Consider the following 21,728-nt stretch of genomic DNA (forward strand, 5'->3'; position numbering starts at 1 on the left):
ACAGAGAGTGCTGTATATATGAGGGAGCAGTGACACGGAGGAACCGGGGAGGTAGCGATATGTAGAATTGCCGGGAGATCAGTGGAGCAGTTTTATTTTTCTGCTAGAAGGGGAGAAATCGAGGGACGGAGGGGATAAGAGCCTCACGCAGGGTCAGGGTGGAAGTCTTTTGTCTCATGACTCTGAGACTCAGAAGACACGCATCCATTCTCTTGAGAAATCCCGTGGCAGCAGCAGTTCCCCGTGAACTGCGCTTTGTAGGGTAGTTCAGGACATCAGAAGATGCCGACAGAGTCATCGGGAGTATGGAGGTGGAGTGCGAGAAGGAAGCCCGTCGGCATGCACTGCCTTCCCTTGGTGCCATGGCGGTTGGTTGGACGGCGGTTGGCCATCACCTTGGCTTTGCGGTCCACCTCTTGCTCACCCTCCGATGCTGATGAAGTTGTTGAGCACCTGGAGTTACCTCTGCCTCCTCACCTGCAAATTTTGCAGCTTTTTAGTGTCTCTGGACAGAGAGATTTGGGGGGGAAAAAACTGCTGCTGTTCTGGGAAGGGGCGTGCTTGCTTCCCATGTTCCTCTGGAAGCACTCACAAGGAAAGAGGAAGGACAGGGCAGAAGAAAAGAGCACGAGGGCCGGCACAGGTTGCTCAGCGGGGCTGTGTCATGGCCCTGCCGCGAACGTGCCCTTGGGGCTGCGGGAAATGGCAGCGACCGAATTAGCAGCAGCCTTGCAGGCTCTGCGTCACGGCCTCCCCAGCAGCTCCTTCCACGAGCTTCAGGCATGGCTCAGGCTTCAGGCTTAGGCAGGAGCGTTTCTTTTCTCATTTTCTCTTCCTTTGGGGCCCCGTTTAGATGTGGCAACGCGAGCAGCCCTCAGGGTACGTCTGAAAGGCTGCCCTTGGAGGAGGTGCCAGGGGAAGGGTCATGCCCTACCCGCAACATTACTGCTGTTTGTATCAGGGCCTGGATGCCCGGAGAGGTATTCAGAGCTGCCAGAATATCTAGATAACCCCAGCACCTTTCTACCCTCCGAGCAGCTCCATAAAGTAGGGAATCACTTCATCTCCAATGCAAAGACAGGGAAACCAAGGCAAGAGGAGACAAGAGAACTCCAGAGCCACAGTGGTACATAGACACTTGGGTGTGCGGTGATGCTCGACACCTCATTATTGCAACGGATCTGAACTGAGTGACTTATGGAAAGTCATTTAGGGAGTCTCTGCCTCAGTTTCTCCACCCCTGCTTTGTCTATATTAGTGCATTTCCTGACAGACAGAGATGTTTCAAAGTCTTAATTGACTGTTGTTCATAAATAATGCGGGAATTATGGCATGAAAGACTCCACAGAAGGGCAAAGTATCATGCTTATCCAATGCACTTGCTTATCTGAGTACTTCCAAGTCCCGCAAAGCCAGATCTTACTGAGCGTGCACCAAATATGGTGTAATATGAGATCACTGGTAAATTATTAATCATAACATACATTCTGCACCCTGCAGAAATTATTATTAACGTCACTAGGTTATGTCTGTGGTGAGTAGCAGAGGGTGGGTGAGACTTTTTTGCTCACGCTACTAAGCAAATGATAGTTGGAGACGTTAAAATCAATACGATATAGGGCTGTTCCTCCCTTCAAGAGTGTGTCTGAGAGTAGCTTCATCTTGTCTGGCACAGATTATATTTGGTGAAGTAATAAATAAACAGTGTCAGAAAGTTACCGATGTTCTACTCAGTGCCAAAGTGAAACTAAGAAATACCACGAAACTTTTGCATCGGGTTAGGCTGTCTGCGGCAGCGTGCTGTGGTAGTCTCTGCCCGCAGAGATGCTGTTCACAACCTGTTGGGGACTTTTAAAGCTGAAATCTGTCCGCTGATTTCCAGTTTGACTTCCGTACTGTCGTTGACTTTTGTTCTTGACCTAGTTTTGGACTGAAAAGTGACTGGTGGTCAGAGGTAGATGTGGCTGCACGAGCAGGCGGTGAGGAGGTGCTGGAGCAGTCCATGCCGTGCAGCTCCCCGGCAGCGCGATGCGAGGACACGTGCTGAGGGTAGTGGCAGGAGGGACTGGAGCACGATGTCAACAGAGCAATGCCCTCACAGGCAACCCACAGTGTGATGTGCCGAGCATAACAGCTCTGGCCAGCTGATCGATGCTGCGATTGGTACCGTTATCTGCTCAGCTCATCTTGTGTCTCGCATACCTAGGTCCTCTGCTGAATCCCCTTATCGTGTTCTGCCCTACTGAGTCAGAGCTGAAGCAGTGGCTTTATCACCTGGAGAAACAGATCCAGCTAAACGGAGGAAGCCTTGGCTTGCCCTTCCTCTCTCAGGTTGGTGTCTCGGGACGGTGAAGTGCGCAGCCGTTTCCCGCGCTGTGGGCTCAGAGCTGAACGACCGGGTGGATGCTGCGCGGCTCCTGCTGCCTTCCGTGGGAGGGATAATCTCTGCAGCCAAACTCTCTCAGCCATTTTCACCACACTTCTAGGAGCTCACCTAACACCTTCCTCTTCCAGAATCCTGAGTGCCCCGTGGGGCTCTGGTTGCCTCCTCCGGGCTGGAGAGCTTGAGCAGAGAGCTGGGGATGGAAAGGGAGAGGGGCTCCGGGTCCACTTCCAAATGTTCCTTGCTGTGCTTGCTGCTCTTCCAGACTGTTGGAAGGAGGTGTGAGGTTAACTCCTGGCCTAATACCCCCTTTTTCCAGGCCAGATGCTTGAGTGCTTCGCTACAGCAGTCGGGGAGCTGCCCCTCTGGCGTGGCACATGGGGGTTTTGGTGCCACTCGTACCACTTCCAGCAGCTGCCGGGGCTGTGCACGGTCTAATTCAGCCCTTTTCACCCATGGCCACTGACCCCTCTCCACCAGCAGCACGTACCAGCCATGTCAGCGCCGGGGGCCGGGGCAGCAGCGTGGTGAGGGCCCCTGTGTGGCCCCGGCTGCTTGTTGCCCGAGGCACCTACTTGTTTGCCAGTGCTTGGAGCTGGCCCTGGGCAATACACCTCACAGCCCTCGCTTCCTTTAGTTATTCCACCACCCCTAAAATAACCATGGATAGACATTTGCTAATTGCCCACACTTGACAGACGCGTTCTCGCTTGGGAACTCCTCTGCCCGGTGGAGGAACCGTGTTATTTGTGTTCGGGTGTCCTTAGGGGCTTAGGTTTGTGCAACCAGAGTCGGAGCGAATGTGGGATTTCGGTCCGAATGGCAAAGCCCAAAGGGGCTCTGTACTGCTGGGACCTGACAGCAGCGTGCTGCGTTCCTGCTGCCTGCGTGTGCGCACACAGCTTGGCTTTTCTGCAGTCTCCTGCCGGGGAAGGGTGCGAAGAGAAAGAAGGGTGCGCTTCGCATGAGTGCCTGGCAGTGGGGGGGGGTGCTGGAAGGGAGACCTGCCGCCCAGAGGTGTCACCATCACAGCCTCTGGAGGGTCAGAGGTTTGGGTCCGCTTCGGAGAAATTCTCACACAGTTGGCTGTTTGTGTAATTATCCAGAGTTTACAAAACGTTTGAAGGAGGAGACTGGGACCGGGACCGAGAAAACAGCACCAGATTCAAGAAACCTGTCTTCTCTTCCAGTCCCTGGGGGGTGTTTTGCTTTCCTCCCTGTCTCCATCTCCCCCCCCTGTAAAGCAGAGGTATTCCCCTTTGAAAGGCAGTGTACAGCTGATGCTAGGTACCAGCTATGATTATTCAGTCCCAGCTGGAAAACTGGCTCCTGCACAGATTTATTTATTCTTCCCGACTTCTGCCACACTTGAAAAGTGTCCTGAGACGGGCCGTGCAGTAGGTAAACTCTTAGGGGAGGACATGTCTACCCTGCTTCTCAGTTCTGCTCCTGTCCCTAGAACGACTGGAAGCAGAGCTCCATGGGGAAAGAGGAGCTGCGGTGGTCCGTGCAGAACATGCCTGTCCAGGAGTGGAGAGGGACCCAGCGGGAATCTCTAGGCGATGTCCTCTGCGTTTCCAAAGTGAAGCTTCAGCATCTGCCTTTCCAGGTAGGACACATCTCTGGGGAGCAACCTCCTGGCAGCGTGGCTGGGAGAAGGTCATGTATGGAGTGAGGAGCACAGACTCCTGCCGACCTGCTGCCGCTCATCCAACGGGGCCCTGAAGGGTCATTTTACCCACATCCCGGTAAACGGAGAAAGGTTTGGTACAGCTCCCGGGGCCCAGCAGTGGTGCTCGAGGACAGCACGTGCGTAAGCGTTTGCAGGACAGGGCTGGCAGCAGCTGGAGCTGGCAGGAATCTCCCGTGGAGCCTTCTGCGGGGACGCAGCTCGGCTGTTTGCAGAGCCTTTGCCTCGGGCTGCTGTCAGAGAGACAAAGTAAAGGGCTCTCCCGACGGGAGCCCTGTCTGGCTGTTCACGGGGAACCCTCTTCCTCTTTACCTCCCAAGGAGCAGCACGACCGGCTGTTGGTGCTTTACCCGTCCACGCTGGTGATAGTATCGGCAGAGCGCAACGGCCTCTGTTTTAAGGTAAGTTCATTTTGGACCCCCTTCCTGCTCTTACCCATCCACAGCGGCTAATTCAGCGCTTCTTTGGCTTGTTGCTCCCCTCCACCTGGGTTCCCTGGTGCTCCTCGTGTTGGCAAAGGGTTTCCCTCCCCGCTGCTCCCTTGCCAGCTGGCAGGTGAGCCGGCGGAGGGATGTTGCAAGCTATCTTCCCATGAGAAACACCTTGCCCTCCTACCGAAGCCCGGCGGGGGAAAGGAGCTGGCTGCCAAGGAATCTGAGTCTCGGGGAGGAGGGAGGCTGGGGGGTTCCTGTGCGGCGGTGCTGGCAGGGAGACAGGAGCCGGCTTGAGACGGGAGCTGGAACAGCCCCAGTGAAGTGCCCCCGTGGGGGATTTGCTTCCCAGTTCCCGCTCTGTGGGACCACTCGGGAGCGGGTAGCATCCAGGCAGCACCTCTGATGCTCGTGGGGAAGGGCAGAGGCAGTTAGTTGGCTGGCGGGCGGAGAGGAGATGCTGCTGCCGGTGCACCGCGTTTGCTGCACTATCCCTCGGCGGGACAAGAGCCCTGAGCAACGCCAGCAGAAGGGCCAACGAGGACATGGAGGTCTGAGTGCCCGAGGGGATGTGAGACGAGCTTCTCCAGTCCACTGGTGTGTCTTTGCTTGTAGGAGCAATGCTGGGAGCCTCAGCATTCGCATTGCTTGAAGTCTGAATGGCGCTTAAACTTGATTGCTGACATCCATCTTAAGACATCCTTGCCATGGCTGTTAAACAGCCCTGTGCTTTCTGGCCCCGTTTCTCCCGTGCTGGAACAAAAGTGCCAAAAACGAGCGCTGAACCGTCTATGAACCCGCACGTGCAGCACCACTGGCACATGGCGGAGCAGAGCTGCTGCTCCGTAGTCACCGAGAGGGTTATTTCAGCGAGAATTTTTTTCACTGAAAGGGTTATTAAGCATTGGAACAGGCTGCCCAGGGAGGTGGTGGATTGACCATCCCTGGAGGTATTTAAAAAAAGGGTAGATGTGGTACTTGGGGACGTGGGTTAGAAGTGGTTTTGTCAGGTTAGGTTAATGGTTGGACTTGATCTTAAAGGTCCCTTCTAACCGCAATGATTCTGTGATTCTATGGGAGAGGAGCCGGTGACAAGGAAACCCCGCAGAGACTGAGGGCTTGTGAAACTCAGCGTGAACTCACTGGGGTCCTTCTTCACATGATTTCACCACATCCCCATCAGGCCCCGGGCCGTGCAGGCTGCTTTTAATTCAAGGGCTACCCACTGGGAAGACCTGCATCGAGCATCTCCCTGCCCAAGGGCGATGGCTGCAACAGGCAGGGGTGTGAGGAGGGAGACGTGCCAGTGAGAGCTCTCCTCCATCCCCAGTGCAACAGCGGAGGGTGTTTTCCAGCAGCTGGTGGCTTGTGTGACACACCTCAGACAGAGCTTGTTTTCGGGAACGTGTTGTTTGCAGCTCCTGGGAATGGGGCGCCGCGTAAGGGGGCCTTGGGCTGGGCTCTCAGATTAACTCATCTCTTTTGAAACCTTAAACCAGATTTGTCTGCCCTGTCCGCGCAATGTTCCCTTCCCACGGTGCCGGAGCGTTGGTCCCCGGGCGTCTCGCTCGCCGGGGTGATGGCAGGGCGCTGCGCAGCCGAGCGCAGGCAGAGGAGGTGACTCACCAGCCTGTGACACCGCAGTGGGAACCTGATTTTCCACAGGCATGTCCGGGCACAGGAGCCTTCTCCCAGAGCTTCTGCAAATTAACTTCCCTTCCCCGCGAGCAGACGCTGAGCCCTACAATTTGTGTGTGAAGGAATAGCCCGGCCCTTTTGTTCTTCGGTTTCATACAAACCGCAGGAGCGGGCGCTGCCAAGTTTGTGTGTGGGACGGGGATGGGGAAGGCAGGGGCTGAGCCTGCCGGGATGGGGCACCGCTGGTGGGAAAAGGCCCCGGGGGAGGTGTAAATCAGCAAGAGGGGAACTGCTGGAGGGGGGAGACAGGTTTATGCCATTCCCGGGGAAGGCTGGAGGGGCTCTCCGCAGCCGACGTGTGGGTTATTTGAGGGATGCCGCTGCGCTTCCCTAGGTGGGACTCCAGCCCCGGGGTGTTTCAGCGGACACGGGGCCATTGTGGTAGGGAGGACGGAGCACCGGGCGCCTCGGGGAAGCCCTCCGCTGCCGTCCTCATCCTCGGTGGCAGGAGGTCTTGCTCAAATGTGCCGGAGAGGTGAGGAGCAGCAGGAGCAGGCGGCACCGGTCCCTTCCACACACAGCCCTGCAGCACCTGCGCCGGCTGAAGCCTCGAAGTCCATCTCTGCCAGCGCGAGCGCTGCGTGAGCTTTCCCTCCCAAGGTCAGCCTTCCCGTGCTGCTCAGCCCATAAATCACTTTCAGTGCAGGAGACATCCCGCAGAAGCCTGCGTGTGCCCACGGGCTGCTGCGGAGAGGCGGCCGGCCAGCCCAAACCACCGGCACCCGGCTGAGCTCCGCGTTTGCCTTGTGGCAAAGCCGTCACGTCGGGCACGTTCCCCAGAGCCTGTGCAGCTGGGACAGCTTTGCAGCGAGGCCGTGATGAGGGGGTTCTGCTAGACCCTTTGTTTTGCAGCCTGGGAACTTAGGCAAATGAATCCTGACCGGTTGCACCATCGGTTAAATGACAGGGCTTCGCTCCTGCGTTCTGCGCTTCCTCCGCCGCCGGGCACGGGGGAGAGAGGCACGAGGTGGGAACTTCGTTTCCTGAGCTCTCCCCAGACCCCGTGTTTGCCATCCCGGCTAGGAGCTGCTCCCAGGGCCATTGGCACCAGCTGCCCCTGCCCAGCGCTCCGTGCCCACGGACAGGGTTAGGGTGACGTCCAGGTGAGGTGAAGAAGGAACAAAGAAACTATGTGCCACTCGGTTTCCCCCTGCTCAGGGAGAGAGAGAGAGGTGAGAAGTAATGCAATGAGGTCATCTGTGAGATGGTTCCAGTGCAAAACGGAGTCCAGTGGGTCTCTTTAGTCTACAGAAAAGAAGACTGAGGGGGGATCTTATTAATACTTACAAATACTTAAAGGGGGGGTGCCAGGGGGATGGGAACAGTCTTTTTTCAGTGGTGCCCAGTGATAGGACGAAGAGTAATGGGCACAAACTTGAACATAGGAAGTTCCATCTTAACATGAGGAGGAACTTCTTTACTTTGAGGGTAGTGGAGCAGTGGCACAGGCTGCCCAGAGAGGTGGGGGAGTCTCCCACTCTGAAGACATTCCAAACCCGCCTGGACGCCGTCCTGTGCAACCTGTTGTAGGTGACCCTGCTCTGGTGGGGGGGTGGACTAGATGATCTCCAGAGGTCCCTTCCAACCCTGACCATTCTGTGATTCTGTGAAAATCTGCTCCAGCTGCTCTCCCAGGACTATTGTTGTTTGCTTTCTGTAAGGAAAAATCAGCCCCAAAGAAAGAGGAGACCTAGATCCTAATTCTGTGTTGACAAACCCTTGGCCCTTCTGTCGGGGTGCCCATCACAGAGAATTAAACTGTCAGCGATGACACTTGAAGGACCACCTGGCAGCAGAGGAGGGCTGTGATGCTGTGCTGAGGATGGGGCGCAGCGGCAGGAGCAGGAGAGGTCTGGGTACCGCCTGTGGATGTGCAACGCAAAGGCGCTACTGCGTTTAGGGGCGATAGCACGTGGTATCTCCTAACTCCATTTTTTTTCCCAGGGAGGGGCTGCTTTAGCTCCCTGCTGATAGGAACATCCACGCAGTGCCTGCCCGCAGCAAACCCCTCTCCCATCACTGGAGTGGCGTTCGCAACTGTGCTGTATAGCACAAGCGCTCACGTTTCACCAGCTGGCGTTTACAGGGCTCAACCCTGCCTCTGTAAGATTTTGCAGGGTATGGATTGCGGGGATTCCTGCTTGCAGGGCTGGAAGTCCCAATCCAGCAACCAAAACCTTGTTCAGGACTACGTTCGCTTTTTTTTTTTTTTTTTTTCTCCTGGAGAAGTCAGGCATTAAACTATGAGAAACCGTTGAAAACAGACTTAGAAGGGAAGAGGTGTTTTTCCCGAGCTCGGGTCTCAGGAGGGACTTTGTAGGAACAAAGTTTACAGAAAAGGCTCGCGCAGTCCCGCTGGCTTCAGAGACTTTGTTCTTGCAACCAGCACTGGCAATCCCTTCTACGGGGAAGGGGAGAGGAGAAAGGTGAGGCTCGGTGCCTAAATCCCCTAGGCTAGGTCTGCAGGAGACGAGAGGCACCTAAGCCGGTGCTAATCTGGGTGAGGACTTGGGTACCTCTATACTGTCACAGGCGTGTTGGAGAATCCTGTCTCCAGCAGATCGACCCAGCCTTGTCCCACCAAACTCCCAGGTTGTTCTCCCCGCTCCGCCTGTCCGCCGTACGGCCCGGGCTGGGAGCTGCGCTCAGCCGTGCGGTCCTAAGCCTGCTTCTCTCTCGACAGGGCGAGCTGCCGCTCAACGCCATCCAGGTGCTTTTTGAAGAGAACGAGAAAACCTCCTTTTTAATAGAAGGTGCGTGTCCGGCATGCCGAGGGGTGTGCTGGCAGCAGCCACGGAGGTCTCTGGGTTTCGCTAAGCCGCTTTGGTCATCTTCCTGGCTGTGCTCGCTCACGTCGGCACCTAAACTCTCTGAACTGAACTGCTTGGAAGTTTCGGACCGTCTGTGCCCTGGCTGCCCGGCAGAGCCCGGCTTTGCTGGTGGGGAGAGGCTGTGAGCCAGCAGCAGCGTTTGCACCCCGAGCTGTGCTTGTTTCCCCCTCATTTAGATGTGGGCTGTGTTTGTCCCTGTCCTACATTTCGGCCAGGTGCCAATGGGCAGCACCGAAGGTACGGCGTTCCCGTTGTCCCTGCACCGGTGTCAGGGTCTCCGCATCCCGGGAGAACGTGGGGAGGGATGGAGCAAAGGGATTCCCGCGGGTTTCTGCAGGAAGGGACACGGGCTGTGGATCAAAGCCGGTAACGGCAGCGAGTGATGTTTTTCCAGGCCGCCTAATCAATTCGATCCGGGTGATCTGCCGCAGCTACGATGATTACCAGGAGTGGCTCTACTGTCTCAAAACAGCCCAGTTTCGAAACGCCGACTCCTCCCTCTCCGGATCGGAGAGTTTCACGGGATCAAAGCTGCCACACCCCGGCCAGGTAACAGATGATGCGGGTTTGTATGGTCATCAATAAGATGTCTCCCAGGACTCCCATCTGTCCTGTCTCTGGCCACGTGTGAATTTTCCTGTGACGCAACAGACTTTGCTTCAAGTCCCCTGCTCAACGGCTATGATGAGGTTGCTGATCCCCGCAAATTACTTTGAAGCCCAGTATTACATTATATAGGATGTATTATATTAAATTCCTTCAAAAGCAGACCCCGGGCCGTAGGCTATGACAGCATTGTGCAGTGAAGCATTGGCGGAAAAAGGACATTAAGAGTGTCTTGCAAGGAAGGGGAGACCCCCCCTGCCAGCGCTGCAGCCGGGATGGGGTCGGGGTGCCTGAGCACCCTTCACCCCGCTGCGAGCCTTCGTCATTCGCCCCGTCACTCCTGCCAGCCGGCCTCGGCCACCCACTCAGCCCTAGAGGGCAGCACACCCCGCCGCACGGGCACGGCTGCCATGCGGGCACAGCCTAGACCCCGGTCTGCCCGCGGCATGTGGGCACGGAGGGCTGGGTTGGACCAGTGATGCTCAGGTGGGAGGTGGGACTGGGGAGGGACGTGCCTGCAGCCACGCGTGGGGCTGTTCCTATGTGCTGGTCTTCTCCCCCATCCAGTTTGCCGGCAGCGGGAGAGGGTCGCTCACTTCTGATGGCCGTACAAACTCCTGGGCGTCGGGAGGGAGAGTGGCCACCTTAACACACGTCTCCCAGAACAGCGGCTCTCTCCCCGATGGACAGTCCTTCGTGCTGATGCCCGAGAGCAGGGGGCTCGAAGACCCCCTCTCCTCTGGCTATTCCCAGCCTCTCCGTGTAAGTGAACCCCCCAAAAATGCCTGGGACGTGTGTGGGGACAGACACTGCCTTTGAGCAGAGCGGTCTATCCAGTTGCCCGGATGGGCTGAGCTGGGGTGGTCGGTGTTTGTATGCGGCAAAGCAAATCCATGCCTGGAAGCCTGTGTTTGTCCCGGCTCAGCTTTGTCATTGCTGATAAAGGAAAAGTCCGCGGAAGGGTCCCATCCCGATACTCCACGCCGCATAAGGATTGTTGGTACAGATTGCAAAAGGACAAAGGGGACCGTTCGAAGGTCAGGAAATCCCAAAGTAGAAGCCCGCGGGTGGGTGGGAGGTGATGGGCTGAGCAGGTCTTTGCTTTGACTCCGTGCAGCATTCGCACATCCAGGTGTGTGTGCGTGCACGGGGAGGAGCGTGTGGGGCACGGGCACGGCCGCAGGACCGCGCTGACACAGGAGCGCCGCGCGATGCCCGCAGCAGCATCCCTAGCAGGGGACATCTGCGTACCTGGGGCTGGCCCGAGGAGAGCCAGCACCGGGGGTCTGCCTTCTCGTTTCAGTGCCTGGCACACGCCAACTGGCCAAGCACGGGGCTGCCCGCGCAGGACCTGCGGAGGGGGGGCAGCGCCAGAAAGTCCAAGGGCAAATGTGGCCAGCAGCTGCCCAGCCAGGACACGGAGAGGACCATCTGCAGCCTCATCCCCGAAAACCCCAACGGCGAGTTCCTGACCTCGGTGTACAACGAGCCGTACGCCCCACACAGCTCGCAGCATCACCCGGCGGCTCCCCCGCCACACCTGGACCTGAGCAGTGTAAGGGGACTGGGACGTGGTGGGGCTGCTCTCCTGCCCGGGAAGGGTGGACCAGCAGGGGAACTGGTGCAGGGTTTGCGTTTTCCTTATCCGTGCTTGCAGGGATAGCTGTCCTGAATGGTGCTCTAGGGCAGGCGTGAAACCCGTTTCCATTTGAAAACGGCCCACGGGAGGTGAGGTTAAACGGAGCAACGGCTCTTGGAGCCCTGAGATGTTGGGCGCTCATTCCTGAGGCAACACGAGCTCCAGTGCCCTGCAAGTAGGAGCGTTATTACTTCATAGGACACAGCCTCTCCTTCTGAGGGCTTTCCAGCATGTGTCCATCACTGGTTTAGTGCGTGATGCCGTGTTGCCCTCCCCTCAATGAGTGCGTGTCTGCCGTACGCCCAGGGAAGTCCCCTTGTTAGCACCGCCGGGGGTCAGCGCCACCATCCCTCATGGCTGAGCGGCTTTTGGGACCTGAATTGCAGGGAGATTCCCAGCTCTGATGGATTGCAAGTAGGGAACACAGAATCACACAGAATCATGGCACGACAGGAGTTGGAAGGGATCTCTGGAGATCATCCAGTCCAACCCCCACCAGAGCAGGGTCACCCAGAGCAGGATGGACAGGAACGCATCCAGGCGGGTTTGGAATGTCTCCAGAGGACACTCCACAGCCCCTCCGGGCAGCCTGTGCCAGGGCTCTGCCACCCTCACAGCAAAGAAGTTTTTCCCCATGTTGAGATGGAGTTTCCCATGTTCCAGTTTGTGCCCGTTGCCCCTTGTGCTGTCGCTGGGCACCACTGGAAAGAGTCTGGCCCCATCCTCTGGACACCCGCCCTGCAGATAGGGATCAGCATTGATGAGATCCCCTCTCAGCCTTCTCTTCTCCAGCTGAACAGCCCCGGGGCTCTCAGCCTTTCCTCACCAGAGACATGCCCCAGTCCCCTGAGCATCTTTGTAGCCTCCGCTGGACTCTCTCCAGCAGTTTCCTGTCTGTCTTGAACCGGTGAGTCCGCCGTGTCACGTTCCTGTTTCAATTCTGCCTTTTAGCTGAACGGATGGAGCTTGGTGGGAAGTCAACCCTCGACAGCTTGCAGCTCCCTGGAGAAGCCGGCCATGCCCCGCTCCCCCTTGTACGCTGACCCCTATACGCCCAGCTCCCCCAGCGCTCGCAGCGTGGCAGGCTCCAGCTTCGTGGAAGAGGTACCCCCGCTGCGTTTGCTGCCGGTTACGGCCCTGACTCAGCACACAGGCTTTTGGCTCCCGAAATCGTGCCTGGGGCCATTTCTTTTCCTGCTGTCTGCCTGAGCCTGAGCGGGATGTGGAAACCCATTTCGGGGTGGGGTAGGGCACGACATAGTTCCCTGTTTTTTTCAAGCCAGGACAGAGTCAGAGGGGAACAGGTTTTCCCTGTCTTATCACTAGATGCCAGCGTCACTACAGTCCCGGGAAGAGCCAGAAACCACAAAACTGAGACTGAGATGCAATCCAGTCTGCAGAAACTAGAAATGAGTCAGAGCCAGAGACCACTTTATCCACCACCAAAAATTCCAGCTGTGATAACTGAGTGCCTGTTGAAGGCTACGTTTTCAGTTTTGCGCGTCTCTCGGGAAAAGCCTATTTCTGAGTCTGTGGCTGACATCCCCCATACTGCCAAAGTCCTCCTTTCCCGGGGAGGGTTCTTCCTGACTGCTCCCTGTCTATCCTCATCCCCTGAGCTGCCGGTAGGTTTCATCCTACTGCCCTCACATCTGCCCAAATTCCACTACCTCAGTGGGTCATTGCGAGTGACCCACAGCCGTTCTTCCTTTCCCGTCTAAGGCCTTCAGGATCGGAATACGGTAGAATTTGTGAGGCAGGCAGAAAAATCTCGGTTTGTGTAAGCCTGTTCACAGCAGGGCGGGCTTACAGTGGGGAAGCAGCAGGTCGGTGTTCCCCAACTCTCCATAGCGGGTATCAAAGCTAGAGGGTTTTTTGGTTAAGTTCCTGCAGTGTCATGGCCAGACGGGTTCGGCACAGGCGGACGGATGCTCAGGTCTCCCGGTACTCCAGCATCTCTCTCTGCAGAAGAGGAACTGCCAGCGCCTGCCCAGCAGTCACTGCAGAGAGGTGCCTGCGGCTCCCAGTTACAGCCCGGCCGGGTCATGCCATCTCCAGCTGCGGCCTCCTGCTGATGCTTATCTCGAAGAGGTGAGTTTGTAAATGCAGTCCTAGTGCCCCACGCTATGCAGGCTGCGGGGGAATACACAGGGGTCCCAGCTTGCCTTTTTCCAGGCTGGAAGAGCAGTTGGGCACGGCAGGGCTGTGAGCCCTTTGCTCTGTGACGGGGCGCATCTTGGGGAGCAGGGATGGGGGAACCAACAGAACCCCAGAATCTCCTAGATTGGAAAAGACCTGTAAGATCATCTAGTCCAATCGTTAACCTAACACTGACCAGCCCACCACTAAACCATGTCCCTGAGCACTCTCTCTTCATGACCCTTAAATCCCTCCAGGGATGGGGACTCCACCACTGCCCTGGGTAACGCGTTCCAGTGCCTCATGACCCCTTCAGTAAAGAAATTCTTCCTAATATCCAATCTAAGCTTCCCTTAGCACAACTTGAAGCCATTTCCTCTTGTTCCATCGCCTGTTACTTGACAGAACAGGTCGAGTCCCACCTCTCTGCACCCTCCTTTCAGATGGTTGTGGAGAGTGAGAAGGTCTCCCCTCAGCCTCCTCTTCTCCAGGCTGAACACCCCCAGTTCCCTCAGCTGCTCCTCATCAGACGTGTGCTCCAGACCCCTCACCAGTTTCGTTGCCCTTCTCTGGACACGCTCCAGGGCCTCCATGTCCTTCTTGTGGTCAGGGGCCCAAAACTGAACACAGTACTCAACACGTGGCCTCACCAGTGCCGAGTACAGGGGTAAAATCACCTCCCTGGTCCTGCTGGCTACACTATTCCTGATACAGGCCAGGATGCCGTTAGCCTTCTTGGCCACCTGGGCACACTGCTGGCTCATGTTCAGCCGGCTATCAACACCAAGGGCCGATTCCTGGTGTGCGGTACCCCAGGACTGCAGTGCTAAGTCCTCCTCATCGGCTTATCTCTTTTCTTTTCAGGTCTCTTCTCTACGAGAGGAACATCTGGGCCCTCCATTGCAGCCCCCAGGTGAGAGTCTTGCGCTGGTGGCTGGGTGCTGCTGCCCACCCTGCCTCGCCGGTGTCCATCTCCATCAGTCTCATTCAAAGCAGGGCTGAGAGGGAGCACAGGGACTCACACATGCCCTGCCTTCCTCCTGCTTCCCTGTGGTGGGACCGAAGCCGTCACCCAGCCCCTGCTGGCTGGTGGAGACCATTGCCTTGGGTTCCACTTGGGTTCCACTGGCTCTGGCCACCCATCACGCGTGGGGGCTTGTGGTTTGGTCTATGGCACGCTTGCAGCTTCCACCGCTTTGCCCAGCTCTAGTTGCTTCTGGGCTGCGATTTTGCTGACAACATCTCTCTGCTGGCAGAGGGGACTGCGATTTTGCTGACAACATCTCTCTGATGGCAGAGGGAACTGCAGCCGCCGGGGCTGCTCATCAGCTCTCTGAGCGCTTCGGTCTGGTTTTCTGCAGATGGGAATTTCGGCACTTACGACCTGCCAGAGGCCAGTTGCCCGCACCCCGACTACCATGACTATGCCGAGCTCCAGAGTTTCCAGAGCGACTTCAGCTATGACAACCTGTGGGAAGCCGAGGGGAAGGAGCCGGGCACTCCGCACGCCTCCCCGGCTCTCGGCCAGCAGTTTTACCAAGCCTGAGGGAACCAACCCCTCCACAGCCAGGCACGGAAAAGCCCCTCTGGGCTCTTTTCTGGGGCGTACAAAGCGAAAGGCTCTGCGAAAGGCTGGTTCCCATGTCCTGGCAGGTCCAGAGTTCAAAATTCTCCCTTAAATCTGAGGATGGGGGTAAAGCACAAAAGCGACAGCCTCTGTGGACCCGGAGGAGCAGCGTGTGCGCCGCGCGCGCCCGGCGGCTGCCCCTGCCCGGGGAGCCCTGGCCAGGGAACAGCATTGCCCCCCTGGAAATGAAAGGAAGAACAAAAAGCTGGTCAGGCTCCCTCAGATAAAAGGGACTGGGTGTTCGGACGGAGCGGACACTCAAAGGCCAAAGAAAAGGGCTGGGTTGGTTTGATTATTTTCATTTTTCCCAGAGCCAGGTCATTTTGAGGATCTGCTGATCCCTGAGAATAGCTGTTAAAGCCAAACCTTACCCCGTTGGGCTGTCAAGTCTGCAAAGATGCACGAGACATGCCCCATCGTGGTATATATAAGGTTGGTAGCAATAGCCACGCTCGTAGGATTGTCTTCCTGCAAGATCAGAGTTATCTGCCAGAGATGGAGAAAAAAAAAAAAAAAAAAAAAAAAAAAAAAAAAAAATCATCCAGATCTGGGCAGAATGGGATGTTCTTTCCATTTTATGCAAAAAAATATTATATAATTCTGCCCGTGCTGGCTCCAAACCGTGGTGGTGGCCTGCCAAATATTATGAGCCTGCCACCTTGGCAGATGGAAGCAAGAAATGTGCTGCCAGCAAATATGCCGAGGTGCTTGTGTTTACCGAGGTCTTCCCTGGAAAAGGCGCCCCGGATTCCTCTTACGGGACCGCGTCCTTTCCTCCCACCCCTCTGCACGGTACCGGACTCGCGCTAAATGCTGCCCGTGAATATCTAGGCAGGGAGGGAAGGGAGAAGATTCACTACAAGCCAAATTCACCACAGCCAGAACGCTCCAGTGATCAGAGCCGTGCCAGGGTGGGCTGCCACCTCTCTTTTCCCCCTTCCAGAGCAGCAGCGAGACCGGGACACAAACAAGAGGGGACAGAGTCTCAGTGCTGTTGTTTTCCAGCCTCTTAGGCCAGATCCTTTAGCACATATAAGGTCAGCAGCAGATCCAAATGTTTTTACCTGAGGCTCTAAATTCTTAACCTTTGTTCCCCAAAGAGGCTGCAAACCAAACATATTTAGCAAAATCTCTATTTTCATTCTTTCACTGGTGCAAACAAAGCAATCCAGGAGCTCTCTGTACTTGAATATCTACGAATTACATTGTGCTTACATGTATTATTTTTTTTCAGAAGGTATCCAACAAAGTTTACATGCAAGGTTTGAGTGGATTATATGTATTTAACGTGTAAATGTGGCTGAGTTGAAGATGTATTTAATTTTCTAGCTGTGGATGGCGTTCGGTACTGTAGAATGGGCAGCTGTCTGCACATTCGTGTGTGTGTGGGTTTGGGTCTTCTTGCCGTTATTGTTTCGTTTCAGGTTTACTCTCATTTTGGGAAGATTTGTACCTAATAACTTAACCCCCAAAGGATCTATTTATTCAGAACAAAATCACACTAGGGAACATCAGAAGCACGTAGTACGCTGGGGGGCAGCCATGCTCATGAGCTCCTGTGAACACGTTGGCTTTGAAGATGGTCACCTTGATGGTCTTAATTGGGTTTCAACAGTGATATCTGCAATGTATCAAAAGGGAAAAGCCCCTCCCCATTGCTGTAGAAGTTCCCTGGTGGATTTCTGTAAGACTGGACAATTGCAATACACGTTCTTCTGGAATACTTTTCTTCTCGCTCTTTCTTTGCCGTCATCTGGTTTAACGGAGGGGAATTTTTGTCCGTCGCTGCTGTCCTTTCCAAAGCCCTTCTTCCCATGAGGACTTTGGGGCCCTGGCTCCAGGAGGATTTCCAGAGCGCTGGTTGTCCCTAGGTCAGGTCAGGCACTGGTAAACACCTAATCCTAGAGCAAAGTCTCCCCTGCCTTTGTCAGGCAACGAGACCTGGTTTTAATGCCAAAGCGAATCGGACTTTGCTTCATCCCTGTGTTCTGGGGGTCTTGGAAAGGTGCTCTGTAAAAAACAGTGGGTGACTCCCCATGGCTCCGTGCCCTCGCGCCGCTGGGTATCCGTGCCATGCTATCCCTTGGGATGGTCTGTGCTGTCTGCTCTCCAGCCTGAGGGAAAACTGGGTGAAGTGGGGTGGGATGCGCTGGCCGGCTCCAGCGCTGGGGTCGGGTATGGAGCTGAGCCCTCCCCGGCTGCAGCCCGGGGCTGTTTTGGGCTCTGCCTTTCCCCTTTTGCCAGTCTGACCTCGCTCCATGGCAGCCGCTTCCTAACAAAGCCAGTTGGGAGGAGGAGCTGGCCGCGGCAGGGACTTGCTCGGCGAGGAAATACCGCCCTGAGGACTGCATCCAGATGCCCTTAGGCCGCTTTCTGTCCCTGCATCTGCTCTGGGCAGAAAACCAACTGCCCTGACTGCCTCTGCAGAGAGTAATCTCTGCAGTTCAGTGATGTCTTAGGGTTGGGAGCAGCAGAGTGGGCAGAGGGTTTGCCCTCCCCGGCACAACCACCCCAGCGGCTGCTGGAAGGCAACCACACTTGGGAAGATGGCAAGCGTTCGTGCTGCAGCCAGAGGTGCTCGAGGAACAGAATAACATCTCTCCCAAGCTGCGCCGTGTTGGTCGGTGGCAGTGACACACGCGTGCACAGGGCCACCAGTCGCAAGGTGCAAGACGCTGGTTTCGAAACGCTGCAGTGACGACGACACAGCTTCTAAAGCAATTTTAAGCCCTGCTCCCAGAGTGGCAACTTTCCTCCCCGGCTCCATCTGGGCTAAATTTGTCACTCTTTCAAACGCTGCCCTTTCAACAGGCGGGCTGCTCATTTCTCACGCTTCCAGCACGCCTTTGTGCGCAGCTGCCGTGGTCTGTTCGGCTCTTATTTCGGGTCCTGAACTCCCCATCACTGTGTTCGTGCGTCTGTCCCCTGAATTATTGCCTTGTTCCTGCAGTATCTGGGGCAGAGCGTAGCTACTTCCAGCTGCTGCCCGGCGCAGAACATAGCGTTTCGGGATGAAATGTGAGCGTGCCCTTAGCAAACGGGCACCATCAGGGGCTTGCAGCGACGGAGAGAGGGGTTGTGGGTGTCAACAGGACACAAGTGTCCCATCCCTGAATGCTGACCGCTACGGCCCTGCCGTTTCTTCACTGCTACCCTGTAGGAATTAAGGATTGTGGTAACAAACTGCCACTGAAATGGTTACACAGCCCCGGCCATACGGCAACTAAAGGAGTTTTACTTGCACCCTTTTCCAGCTGGGTTTAACTCCCCGAGAAGAAGCAGTTCTTCCTGCTCTCCCTCTCTCTCTCCTTACTTTAGAAGTTTGTACAGCTTTTCTAGGCTGGTATAATTAATGCAGAGCAATTCATGTGTGCGTACAAGCCCTAAAAGGTTTCCAAACCAGCCCCCAAAAGCATCAGCTTGGTCAGGACGTACATCCAAGCTCCTCAGCACAGCTCGGTTTCCCTGGTGAGCCGTCGTTTTTGCTGGCCGATGGTTTTCCCCCAATGGTTTTCTATCCAGATGCTGACCCAGGCGGCTCCGTTACAGGTGGGAACAGGGCCGTGTTTGTTCACAGACACCTGCCTTGTGACCACGAAAACCCCCACTCTCTTGCTTTTGCTCCAACACATTTCTCAGCACATTCAGGATTTAAAAACAGAGAGTTTACTTAAAGTGGCACTAGATGTCTCAGTGCAGGTTGCATTAAAATGGAAACTGTAGTACCTGTAAACCCACAAAATACCCCTCGTTTCCTGAAAATAATAAAAAAAAAAAGTGTATTCATCCTTCACAGCCCGGCTGCAGGAGAAATATAGTCTGAACCAGGTCGCCTACAAACTGCAATCCCAGCGCTCCGGAGCTGCCAGCAAGCCTGTGCACATCCCGCTGCCCGGCGCGGTCACAGGGGAGCTGCATCTTTATTCACAGAGGCAGATGAAAGGCACGAGATGATACTGGCTGCCAACAATTCTGACAAATGATCTCGCCCCCCCCCCCCCACTCCCTCCAAGTGCTAAAAGTCCTGAATCAGGTCGTGCCCCCCCCCCTCCCCCTTCTGAAAATATAGCTGGAGAACCAGAGCAGTTATCGAACCACCGGGGGCTGCTGGTATTTCTCTCTGCTTTCTGATTTCCAAGCCACACGTTCAAACTTCTTTTTCTCAAAGAATAAACAGCAGGGAGGTGTTTTTAAAAATTTCTGGTTTGAAGTAGAAATAGCGGAGCCCGTCCCCTGCTTATTTGGCTTCAGGAGTTTGGAGGAGAAGCCCCGTCACTGAAGGGGGCCAAGCCCCGCTTTTTCGCTGTGCGGGGACTTGCCGATCTTTTTATTGTATTTGCAAAGACGCTTGAGGTTTGGGAATTCCTCCGGGAGCATTTCGTAGGAACGTGTCTCTTCCTGTCAGCGGCTGCCTGAAACCACGGCTGAGGTCAGGGAAGGACCTGTTGGGCGAACCTGCTGCTTGTTCTTGCTCGGAAAACCCAGCGCCAGCCTTGCAGAGCCCCGAGGAGCTGAAGATGTGCAGGATTTGCTCTGGTTCTGTGATGAGCAACTCCCTCACTGCCCTGTGGGTGGGGGAATCCACCAAAATATGTCACGGTCTCACACGGCGTACGAAGGCCGGATGAAATAGGGAGGGCAGTTCTTGAGGGTGCACCTGCCTGACTTTTTCATCCGCTTGGCAAGACAAGGTGTCAGATGTGGGAGCTACGTGCAAGGCGAGGAAGCGGGGTTGGGATGGCACGGCTCCCGCCTCCGGCACTGACGCTCTCTTCGGTGAAGGGAAAACGGTCTCCCGGCAGCGAGGATGCACTGCAAAGGTCGTTTCTATTGCGGTGGCTGCTGCTATTGCAAAAGATGGTGAGTTCCTGGCTCCTCCCTCCGGGGTGAGATACAGGCAAGATGACCTCGCCATGGAGGGAGAGGAGAGAGCTTAAAAGGTCAGAGAATAAACCAAGCATTAAAATTGCAGGCAAGTCCAGGCTGGTTTCCTTGAAGGACACCAGAGACGCTGCTGCTTGACTGAGCACAGTAGGCGCTCCCAGAGCTGATCTCTTGATACCACCAGGATCTTTCAAGATTTCTTTTCGCTTCTGCAGTGGACTGAAAACATCTATCTTCTGAAATATTTATCTCATCCGCTTCTTCCAGTAGGGAACAAAAGGAGTGTGAAATGCACCTATAACCTGATGGATCATCTGGCACCTTCGGTAATTTTTAGCAATGGAGGTGCCAAATCCCATTTACGTCACCAAGCCCAAGCTCTGAAGGGTCAGACACCAGTTATCGCAGACAGGCAAAGGGCACTTGCTGGTAGAGGCGATGTGCACCTCGTGTTACCTACAGCATAACGTGAGTACCGGACTCTCCTGGGAAGAAACTTAGCACAAGTTTTTGAGCACGAGGATAGAGGCATTGAGAGAGTGAGATACACCCTGAGTCCCTCGGAGTGGGAAAACAGGCGCTCGGTGCCTGTGCCTTTCCCAGCTCCAGCGGGACGAGGAGGCTGCTTTTCCCACCCCGAGTGCCGTGTTTTGGCTGCACGTGGCTCACCTATGGACCGGAGCACAGAATTCACAGAATTCACAGAATTCACAGAATTGTTAGGGTTGGAAGGGACCTCTGGAGATCATCTAGTCCAACCCTCCTGCCAGAGCAGGGTCACCTACAGCACGTTACACAGGACAGCGTCCAGGCGGGTTTTGAATGTCTCCAGAGTGGGAGACCCCACCACCTCTCTGGCACCTCTCTGGGCAGCCTGTTCCAGTGCTCCACTACCCTCAAAGTAAAGAAGTTCCTTCTCATGTTAAGATGGAACTTCCTATGTTCAAGTTTATGCCCATTACCCCTCGTCCTATCACTGGGCGCCACTGAAAAAAGACTGCTCCCATCCCCCTGGCATCCTCCCATTAAGTATTTGTATGTATTAATAAGATCCCCCCTCAATCTTCTTTTCTCTAGACTAAAGAGACCCAAGTCCCTCAGCCTTTCCTCATAAGAAAGGTGCTCCAGTCCCCTAATCATCTTTGTTGCCCTTTGCTGGACCCTCTCCAGCAGTTCCCTGTCTTTCTTGAACTGGGGAGCCCAGAACTGGACACAGTACTCCAGATGCGGTCTCACCAGGGCAGAGTAGAGGGGGAGGATGACCTCCCTCGACCTGCTGGCCACACTCTTCTTGATGCACCCCAGGATGCCATTCGCCTTCTTGGCCGCCAGGGCACATTGCTGGCTCATGGTCATCCTGTTGTCCACCAGGACTCCCAGGTCCCTCTCCACAGAGCTGCTCTCCAGGAGGTCAGCCCCCAACCTGTACTGGTGCATGGGGTTATTCCTCCCCAGGTGCAGTACCCTACACTTACCCTTGTTGAACTTCATAAGGTTTCTTTCTGCCCAAACTCCCAGCACTGGGAGCGCAGAGAATTACCTACTGTTCTTGCAACGTCTAGGTCAGATTCCTTTCTGGATCGTATCTGCTATTACTACTTGCACCCAAACCAGCTTTCCTGCAGCCTGCCCTGTGCAGGTTAGGAAAAGTGACGGTAGTCTCCGACTGTAGCCTGACTGTCCGCGAGCAGCAGAACAAGTTGGCGTCCTGCGAAAAACCATTCACAGAGCCTTCGAGCAAGGGTGGCAGGACAGGACACACAAGCCTCTTCCCAGCAGTGATTTCGCAGCTAGACATTC

General features: G+C 55.5%; 1 protein-coding gene across 1 annotated transcript in view; it reads left to right on the top strand.

Annotated features, from left to right (window-relative positions):
- The window catches only part of PLEKHN1 (pleckstrin homology domain containing, family N member 1), a 26,345-nt gene extending 11,382 nt beyond the window's left edge, over nt 1–14,963 (top strand). Inside the window, exons 6-16 of the mRNA XM_009889656.1 lie at nt 2,207–2,331; nt 3,843–3,992; nt 4,394–4,474; nt 8,886–8,955; nt 9,428–9,582; nt 10,207–10,401; nt 10,943–11,194; nt 12,230–12,382; nt 13,247–13,369; nt 14,282–14,330; nt 14,779–14,963. Coding sequence (XP_009887958.1) covers nt 2,207–2,331; nt 3,843–3,992; nt 4,394–4,474; nt 8,886–8,955; nt 9,428–9,582; nt 10,207–10,401; nt 10,943–11,194; nt 12,230–12,382; nt 13,247–13,369; nt 14,282–14,330; nt 14,779–14,963 — 1,538 coding nt within the window. The remainder of the gene's footprint in view (nt 1–2,206; nt 2,332–3,842; nt 3,993–4,393; nt 4,475–8,885; nt 8,956–9,427; nt 9,583–10,206; nt 10,402–10,942; nt 11,195–12,229; nt 12,383–13,246; nt 13,370–14,281; nt 14,331–14,778) is intronic.
- Nucleotides 14,964–21,728: the final 6,765 nt, after the last annotated feature.

This window comes from Charadrius vociferus, unplaced genomic scaffold (assembly GCF_000708025.1).
Source record: "Charadrius vociferus isolate BGI_N301 unplaced genomic scaffold, ASM70802v2 scaffold477, whole genome shotgun sequence".
Classification (NCBI taxonomy): Eukaryota; Metazoa; Chordata; class Aves; order Charadriiformes; family Charadriidae; genus Charadrius; species Charadrius vociferus.